This window comes from Pituophis catenifer, unplaced genomic scaffold (genome assembly GCF_029215685.1).
Source record: "Pituophis catenifer annectens isolate HBS135680 unplaced genomic scaffold, rPitCat1.0.hap2 SCAF_3, whole genome shotgun sequence".
Taxonomy (NCBI): domain Eukaryota; kingdom Metazoa; phylum Chordata; class Lepidosauria; order Squamata; family Colubridae; genus Pituophis; species Pituophis catenifer.
Window position 1 is genome coordinate 109,443,171 of NW_027256883.1, and position 9,994 is coordinate 109,453,164.

Here is a 9,994-nt window from a genome sequence, read left to right on the forward strand (position 1 = left end):
AACCTCCCAAGTCCTTTAGTGATCAGGTCATATTCAGCAAGGAACTAGGCAAGATCTGAGGTGGATTGGTTTGTGGATGGGTAAGATGGTGGCACATTGCTGTAGAGTGAGTGTGGTGTGTAATCATACTTGCCTGGTGCTTCTGCTTTAGGCCAGCTTGTGCCATACCGTTGAGGAGGGGAGGCAGTGAGTGTCCTGGCATTGGTATGATGCTTGAGGCCTGTGGTGTGTAGAGGAGTAGGTGGCCTCTGCTTCATGTAGGTGAGCATCCTTTTCTTTGTTGCTCCGAAGTTCCAGGTTAACTTCCTGCCCTAATTTTAACGATTGTGACAACATCCTTTGATTCCTGTGGTGGCAGGATGTCTGCCGCTGATCTCGAATGCTGATACACTTATTCGGTACCCTTATTATTGTTTTGGAAGCAAGACAGGAATCTTCAGACTTCATCTCTATCACCCGTTTAAATAGCTCTACCTTTCAATCAATCCGGAAGCTGTACAAGAAAGAGAGAGATTCGTGTTTACTTTTCTAGCTCTTTGTTGCTAAATTCGCGTTTCTTCTGCTTCCGTTAGGAAAGCGCCCCGTTATTGGCTGGGCGAGCAGACCAATACTGACGAATGCGGGAGGCCCGGCAGAACCGTCGGGAAAGTTCGAGAGGGGAATCTCTGCGCCTGCGCCAACTCCTGACCCGGAATAGAAGTTCACCATCGTATAAGCCGGTGCTCGGCGCAGACATGGAGGAGGTGAAAAGGGGAAGGGGAGGGAAGCGGTTCTGTCCCTGCAGGGAGACCCAGATCCGAGCTGGCGGGATGGGGAGCAGCAGCAACCCTCCACTGGCCTGGGCCGGTTGTCTTGGAGGTTGGGTTTAGGAGCGGGCACTAGCAGGGCTTGGGATGCTGCAAAAGTCAGCGGAGGGATGCTCTTGCGCAGAGGTGGAGCCACGAGAATTTATATCGATTTATATAGATGATAGAACCAGAATGTTTCTAGTTCAGAATTATTTTTATTAACTCCCCCCCCCCCCCCCAATCCTTCAGTCAGTCTTGACTCCTGGCCACTGCCTGGAGAAGTCCCTGCAGTTTTCTTGGTAAGGTTTTTCTGAAGTGATTTGCCAGTGCCTCCTTCCTGGGGCTGAAAGAGTCACCCAGCTGGCTTCGTGTCTAAGTCAGCCTGGTGCCTTAACCACTACACCAAAGTGGCTCTCTGGTTCAGATTTTAGGTGAGCTTAAACCACTTCCATCTCCTTGTCATAGTCTTTCATTCTGTGGGTGAATTCTCTTTTTACAAGACAATGGTCAAGGTTGCTATGCTCTATTTAAGCAGCTAGAATGCTCTTGTAACTCTTTCTAAATGTCAGTAGCCTAGTTTGTCTCTGTGATTTGATCTTTATTGTTAACTTTTTATAAGCTTGCCCCTCAAGGAGATGCTGATAGAACATTTGATAGAAATGCTAATTAATTTGTATACTCAATGTATTCTGTGCAGCTACAAAAAGATTTGGAAGAAGTGAAGGAGCTTTTGAAAATGACAACAAGAAAGAGAGTATATGACTTTCTGCTGGCAGAAAAAAACAAAATAGAGAGGGAAATCAAGAACTGGCAACCACTCAAGCTAAAAGCTGAAGGATCTGAAGAAGAAAAACCAACAGTCACTGGATATACAGTGAAAATCAACAATTATGGTAGAAATGGATTTATTTTCCCTCATTACAGAATGTAGTAGAAGAAAATAGCGTAGCCATCACAGTACTACAAAAACCTGCATAAACATCTATTTATATTATTTATTTATTTATTTATTTATTTATTTATTTATTTATTAATTATTCAAATTTCTATACCGCCCTTCTCCTTTCGGACTCAGGGTGGTGAACAGCCAAGATAAAAACATCTATACAAACATCACAGTTAAAAATAAAGTTAAAATAATTTATAAATTTGGCCCATAATTTAAAACTTGTCAATTAAAATCAATATTAAAATTTTAAAACTAACCCTAAAATCAAGACAGACCGGCTAACTGAAAAAAATAAGTTTTTAGGGCCCGACGAAAAATTCGGAGGTCAGAGATCACTCATATCTCTGGGGGATAGATTGTTCCATAGGGTAGGTGCCACCACAGAGGAGGCTCTCCTCCTGGGGGTCGTCAGCCGGCATTGTCTGGCCGACGGCACCCTGAGGAGGCCCTCTCTGTGGGAGCGAACTGGCCGGTGGGAGGCTATTGGTGGCAGAAGGTGGTCCTGTAAGTACCCTGGCCCTAAGCCATGGAGCGCTTTAAAGGTGATCACCAACACCTTGAAGCGCACCCGGAAGTCCACCGGAAGCCAATGCAGCTCACGCAGGAGAGGAGTCACATGGGAGCGCCCCGTCGCTCCCATAATCCCCCGCGCAGCCGCATTCTGCACCAGTTGGAGCCTCCGGGTGTACCCCAAGGGGAGCCCCATGTAGAGAGCGTTACAGTAGTCCAGATGAGAAGTGACGAGTGCTTGAGTGACCGTGCGTAGGGAGTCCCGGTCCAGAAAGGGGCGCAACTGGCGTATCAGGCGAACCTGACAAAAAGCCCCCCTGGCCACGGCTGTCATATGCTCTTCTAAAGACAGCCGCGCATCCAGGAGGACACCCAAGTTGCGGGCCCTCTCCGTGGGGGCCAATGATTCGCCCCCAATAACCAGCGATGGCGTCAGCTGGCTATACCGGGACTCCGGCAGCCACAGCCACTCGGTCTTGGAAGGGTTGAGTCGAAGCCTGTTTCTCCCCATCCAGACCCGCACGGCCTCCAGGCACTGGGACATCACTTCCAAGGCATGATTGGGATGGTCTGGGGTGGAAATGTACAGCTGAGTATCATCAGCGTACTGATGGAACTCCACCCCAAAACCATGGATGATCTCACCCAGCGGCTTCACATAAATGTTGAACAGGAGGGGCGAGAGGATATAACTTCCAGTATCCAGCATTTATTTCACTCATGTATCACAAGCTAGCACATATTGAAAAAGTTGGTTGTGTATATCTACAGGAGCAGTAAGAAAATGTTGCATATGTCATAGGCAGGATTATGTGTAATATAGTGTATTTTGTGAACATATAAGTAAATGAAAACAATTCTTCGTAGTATTCAGCTTCATGGAGCTGCTAATTCCTATGGTTGTAAGAACAGTGATACAATTCAAGTTTGCTTCCAGTATTAGCTTCTCTGACCAGTAAATGTAGAATGAATGAAGCAAAAACCATGTAACATTTATGTATAATATAATGCATATTACTGAGTTTAGTATGTGCATATTTTTAGAATTGAGCATATATGACCATACTTATAAATAGTTCCCTATTGACAATATAATACTTATTAGATTATTCAGAAGCAAAGGGAGAGAAGAAAAATACTTATTTGTGTCCTTTTATCCAAACAGACGTTCTTCCCTTTGCCCTCTAGAAAATTAGCTTATGTGCCTATTGGAAAGAAAGTGGGGAAAGAGAAATGAATACATTAGAAACTTGAATCAAACCTACATTTCAATCCAGGGGTGATTTGCATTGAGATTAATAATTGTTACAAAATGCTTTTTGAAGATAAATGAGCTACTTGTATTGAATCCAGTACAGATTAGATAGGAGTGGTATTACATCTATACCTTAAAACTGTATAAAATGTGTGTTTTTTTTCCATTGGAAACAGTCATACATGCTATGCTAATGCTAACTTGTGAAATTACTGAATTTTCTTGACATTGGCATAGAAAGCACAGTCTGATGTCTATTTATATGGAACAAAAAGTCAAGAAAATCAGCATGACAAAAGTGTGAGTTGTACTAGGGTATTTCTGAAGATCAGTTCTAAGAACACAACATTTCAGCTCTCTTTCAACATCAAGTCATAGAACTGTAGGTTCAGTTTTGTATCTTTCTTCCAAAATGTTTGAAAAATATTCTGTGGGATCAGGGAGGCAAGGGAGTAATTAGAAGAATTATTGTTCAAGAAAAAAACCAATAGTTATCAGAAAAAGCTTGACTAAATTCTGAACATAGTTGGAGTAGAAAAGAACCCAGGATGCTCATACCATAGTTCTTAGAAATTTAGACTGGATCTTTGAGGTCTTGGATCTCTGTAGTGAGAATACTGCATGTCATAGAAAAGGTAGGTTGTAACAGTTACTCTATAAAGGTAGTTATAGCAGCAAGAACGTAATTACTGCCTGTGCTGTTGACAAATTCAAAAATAGTTTGGTAATCTTAAAAGCCAGAAGTGTGATAGCATTATTGGCTTTCCCCTCAAGGCTTATGTTTAGGATATACTTACAAATATTTAAATGCCTTGATGTGTTCTGTATTAAAAAAATATTCCAGCAATGGTCCAACTTGCAAATCTTGTAAATGAAAACCACTATTTTTGTTTGGGCAAAGCTGATAAAAAGGCTTTGTAACTACTTGTATGAGGAAAGGGTTTGGAGGCTCCATATAAGCCTATTTATGTGATAGATAGGGTTGTTTTGTCACTATAAAAGAGAACTGAAACATGCTTTTGAGAATTCTGTTTTTGTCAGAGCTTGAAATACAGAATGGATACAAAAATTTTGAAGCAAGCTAGTAATCTTAAATCCTTTTTAAATGGGATTTAGGACAGAAAAGTAACTGAAATACTAGAGACATATCTAATCTGCATTGAGATATGCAGTCTTCACAATCAAAGGGAAAAACAGAGTCAATAACTTTAGTTGTTAGTTTTATCCATACCCTATTTCTAGGTATTGAATCAAATGCTGCTTTTAAATTGATAAAAATGATGTTATAGAATGGCTAGAATATTTTTTCCAATGGGGGGGGGACATAATACAGTGACTGAATGTTGTCCTGCATCAGCCAGTATGTCCAATAAATATGATTTGATTATGATCTACTTATTATGCTTAGGTGATCAGTTGTGTAATAATTTGCTGGATCCATTTTATCTTTCTTGTAAATTAACCTGAAATTGACCTTTTCCAGTTTGTAAGGATTTGTAAAGAGTGAAGTGTATGAGTGAATAGGTTGTCAGTACTATGACCTATCCATGAGTCTGCTTTTGATAGTTTCAGCATGGGAAAAGAGATAACTGGAAGGTCTTCCAAAATGGAAGTGTCCTACAGAAAAATAATCACATGAGGAATTTATTCTTTTTTATACTTTGTCCTTAGAAGTGCTAAACATTAAATTGTTTGAATTGAACCTTGAAATCTTCTGCAAGCCAGCGCAGCTAACAAAGCACTATATGCCTTGACTATATTGACTGGCTAATTAAATCATCAATTCAAATGTGAAAATTGTTAAATGCAGGTATATAAAAAACACGTTTTCTGATAGATATGCGTGGAACAGGATAGCTCCAGAGAGTCTGTTTAAATGTGATGTGAGCTATTCAATTTTTTTATAGGTTCTGGGCTGTGATTCATTTTGTAGAGTAACCTTGAAAGGACCTTAATTGAAAAAAACAATCTCTTCAAAGTTTTACATCATCCTATTTCTGTGGGTATGGTAGCCGTTATTTTTCTAATCTTTATTTTCATGCCTAATAGGATTTTAAAGCTTATTTCAGAATTAAAATGAAGAACTTGATTTAGACACAAGATCTAGATGGGATGGGCGGCACACAAATCAAATTATTCATAAACATATTGAAATGTTATAATTTATTTAAAACTGGTATTCACTTTTTAATATCCAAAATGCTTTCTTTTCATTCCTTTAGCATGGGATCAGTCTGATAAATTTGTGAAAATCTATGTCACATTAAGTGGTGTTCAACATCTGCCAGCTGAGAATATTCAGGTGCACTTTACAGAAAGGTAGGTTTTGTTTTTGATCCTGTTGATTTGATTCTGTTCCCGTTACAGTTTTACAGAAATGATAGCATGTACCTGCTGCTGCTGCTAACATTTATAAAAAGGAAAAAAGATAATCTCTCTCTTAAAGGTATACTGGCTCATTAAACAAAGCTTAGTCTAGTGATAACCATGGTTAAGATATTTGCCCACAATGCCAGAAGAGTCATAATCATGGCTAAAATACCCACAAAGCCAGCATCATGCAACATGATAAAGGAGTCCTACTACCAGCAACCAATCAACTATCCTAGTAGCTTAGCTATATGACTGATTTTTATTTTTGTTCAACTGTTTAGTTAACATAATCCTGATCACTGTTGGTTACATGAGCGCCATTATACAAGACCAGAAGAAATGAGATAATTCTGTTCAAGACCAGGATCGTGTCTCCTTTGATACTAGGTTATCCCAAACTCTTTTTAATTTATTTCTGATAGACCCATTATATATAAAACAGATTAAATGCGTGACTGCAACTCAAATTGATGTCTTAAAGCAATGCAATCCTTGCCGAGGTCTTATCCATCCATATTTAACAAGACTTTTTCAAACACTCAGCTATATTAAATTTTAGGCCCAAATGAATCTACAGCTTTTTCTCCTTTTTCCTATTAAGGTGGCTTCTTCTTGATGTTTATTTGATGTGGTTGTTTATTAGAGAATTCTGATTCAATTTCTTATCCTCTTAGTTCATTTCATCTGCTGGTGAAAAATTTAAATAACAAAAATTATACAATGACGTTCAACAACCTTCTGAAACCAATCTTAGCTAAAAGCAGCTCATGGAAGGTCAGTATTATCTGATGTAGTCAATTTTAATACTGTTCATACAAATGCTTTGGCTGGCTTTCTACTCATTACATTTATTCATTAAATATTTTGTTTGGTTTTGGCTTAAAATGGTGTGCAAGCTTGGCATTTGTGATTTATACAATGATTAATGGTTAAAGAAACCAAGCTTTATAATGAGGCAAAACCCTGCCTTTAAGTTGGTTTCAGCTTTCTGGTGTCTTCCTATAAATTAGCTTTAGCACTAGATGGTCTTTTACTTTGGTAATTGTCTTTGCAGTTCTTATTCCCAAAGAGCATTTCTATTTTTCTTGTCCCGAGTAAGAGGGAACCAGCTGCTAAATATAGGCCTAATTCTGAGTGAATTGGTGAATCTTATCTTGGAGTACTGCTTCCCTTGGCAGACTTTTCTTCACCTTGCGAAGGTATTAAAAAAAAAATCTAAAATAGTTCATATCACATCCAGGTTCAGAGTTCTTAGAAAATGTAATTTCAGATTTGAAAATAGGAAATCTCTTCTGTCTAGAACAACTTTATCAATCCAATATCATCACTTATGGAGACTCGTAGCTAATGCTTTCATGTTGCAATTGTTAAATTCAGTGACAGATATAGAAGGGAATCTTAGGAAGATAAATAACTCGTGGTTTTGAATTTTATGAACAGCATTTATGATTTAAATTTCTTAAGCTCTGGGTTTTAAAAAAGAAACATTCTACAAGATTAGATTACAAAAGTAAGTTTGTTATTTTAAATAATTTAATATATCTGCATTGGGTTTTGAAAATAATCCAAATCAGTTCCTTTCTGGTAATTCTGGCTTCTTGCATTATTTTGAACTCTACTTTCTTCCTCCTTACAGATCAAAACAGATATGATCTTGATATTATGTAAGAAGCAGCAAGAAGAAAAATGGGAATGCCTAACGCAGGTTGAAAAAGAGACTAAGGAAAAAGAGTAAGTGTACATGATCTGCTTGTTCCAGCAGTATGATATTACTGTTACTATTGAAAAAGGTTTGCAAGCTAAAATTCAATAAACCAAGATTCCTTTAATCCATGTAATACATGGAGGTTGAACAGATTTTAAGTATTTATACTTATCCTGTTCTTGCTCACTATGGTTCTTAAACTTTATGGGAAAAGAATAATCCAGATTTCTATTGAAATTGCATTTTATGGCCAGTTGCTAAAACATGTTCACTAAAAAACCCAAAACTTTTATACCAGGCAATTTTTATACTGAATACTATATTGAATATCAGAGTGATACATGATGACATTTTGGAACTCTGCTCCGAAATGAAAACTATAATTAGATATTATTTAAATTATCATTGGTTGTATTTTAGCAGCTTTTGGTATATTACAATGTACAGAAAACAGTTTAATGAACTTTTTAATCTTACCAAATGTATATGAATTAATGTATATTACTAGATCTCCAGAGCTATTATATTAGTTTGGTTTTGGAAGATTTGTGAGAAAAAACAAGTTAGGCATTGAAAAATAATATAGGCTTTGTAGTTAAATTCCATGATGTTTATTTTAATCAAATTATTTTTTCAAATATCAAATTCAGTATCAGGCAAAGGTGCTCAAAATAAGCTTTATTGTCCCTTTTTTCTGTGAACACACTGGCACAGATTAAAAAATGAAATTGATGCCTGCTCTCAAAAGAATATGCGCGCGCGCGCACACACGCACACACACACACAATCAGGGTTCTAAGTAACACCCCCAACGAAAGAAGACTCCGAGGCTAGAAGTTCCTCAAAGTTCCATTTTATTACAGATGTCATATTGGCACATCTGGGAAAACCCAAATCTGAAAGCTTCCAGGTTTTCCCCACCCAAAAAAAGTGCAAGTTCCTGCCCCAGGACCCACATGCCCATCACATGGTCCAATCAATGCACCGTCCCAACTGGAGATGCCTCCCAATCATACCACTCCAAGTGCAGAGCAGAATGTCCTTGACTCTCAAAGAAAGGAATGTTGTTATGGCTATATATCTCCATACAATCCCCCCTTCCAATTTTCCACGCACTAAATGTGGCACCCTGAAGATCCAAAGTAAAAGATGACTTCCAGGACTGACACACACATATATACATTTACATACAGACAGAGAGATAGAGAAATGATAGATAAATAAATCATAGACCATAAGATTAGAATGTTAAATATTTGGGCATTTGGCTCATGTTATGGAATATACCAAACTCAATACATAACAGCATAATTTCCTGTCCACGTATATCCTTTAGGAAAGCTTCCTATGATACATCTGACCCCAGTGAAGGACTGATGAATCTATTGAAAAAGATGTATGCAGAAGGAGATGATGAGATGAAGAGAACAATTAACAAAGCATGGGTGGAGAGCCGAGAAAAACAATCCAAAGATGATTTGCCATTAGACATTTAACAAGTGTTGAAGATTGTGCTTGCTAATTTAATCTACATTTGATTTATGGAGGTTTCTGCTGCAATATTCTGTTCAGAGAACATGTGCTTTTTATATAACCATCTTCAAAGCAAAAACTACAAAATTTATGTTTCAGATTGGAGATGGGAAATAAAATATGCTGTAAAACTTCTCTGTCTCCTTAAATGTTTGTCCTTCCAACACATCTTGGCAATTCCCAGACTGGTATATATTCAAGTACACAGTGATGAATAAGTGTAAGTATATAATTCCAGTCTCTCAAAAGTTGAAATACCGATTCCTCAGATGAGGTTAGCCTAGAAAGGAAACCTTCAGTTTCAGTGAAAGCAATAGATTTGAATTTTGGGTCAGGCTTATCAGGATGATGTACAATTATAAATACAAAATCCTGTCGTGTGTTCCTTTATTTAGTCAATCGCTAGATTAAAACAGCAACCAAACAAACACAATACAATAGAAGAACAAATACAAACTAGTTAATACCAAATTTATGTGAGCTCTTGAACATTTGGATCTAGTATACTATACTACAAATATAATATAAAAGTTTATTCTTAAAGGCTAAGACTAAAACTCAGCTAAAACTAGTAGTTTGACTGTCAACAAATGAGGGGAAATTACTGCAATATTAGGCTGATAAACTGATGAGTGGTTTTAATTAGAGGAAAAGAGTTCAGCTTAATGACAGTAATGATTAAAAAGATTTTTCAGTGTATTTGCTCATTAACTACAAATTTTGATTGTTGCTACACGAAAATTAGCTACATTATATAAAATTGATTCCCTATCTGACGAGAAGATCCTTATGCTTTCATTTTGACTTACTGTATATACCAGTGCTAGCGGCTGGGAAGACGGTGAGTTGGGTAGGAGGAGCTGAGAAATGTCAAATCTATA

General features: G+C 37.6%; 1 protein-coding gene across 1 annotated transcript; it reads left to right on the plus strand.

Moving 5' to 3' along the window:
* Positions 1–617: 617 nt before the first annotated feature.
* Positions 618–9,244, plus strand: CACYBP (calcyclin binding protein). Its single transcript, XM_070940930.1, has 6 exons — positions 618–743; positions 1,486–1,681; positions 5,725–5,821; positions 6,550–6,649; positions 7,512–7,606; positions 8,917–9,244. Exons 1-6 carry the CDS (start codon positions 618–620, stop codon positions 9,074–9,076), a joined length of 774 nt encoding a protein of 257 aa, XP_070797031.1. The 3' UTR covers positions 9,077–9,244.
* The last annotated feature ends 750 nt before the right edge of the window (positions 9,245–9,994 follow it).

Coding starts and splice junctions, on each gene's coding strand:
- CACYBP (XM_070940930.1), top strand. CDS start 618: ATGCGGGAGGCCCGGCAGAACCGTCGGGAAAGTTCGAGAGGGGAATCT. Junction 1,682..5,724: donor AGTGAAAATCAACAATTATG/GTAGAAATGGAT, acceptor TCATTCCTTTAG/CATGGGATCAGTCTGATAAA. Junction 5,822..6,549: donor CAGGTGCACTTTACAGAAAG/GTAGGTTTTGTT, acceptor TTATCCTCTTAG/TTCATTTCATCTGCTGGTGA.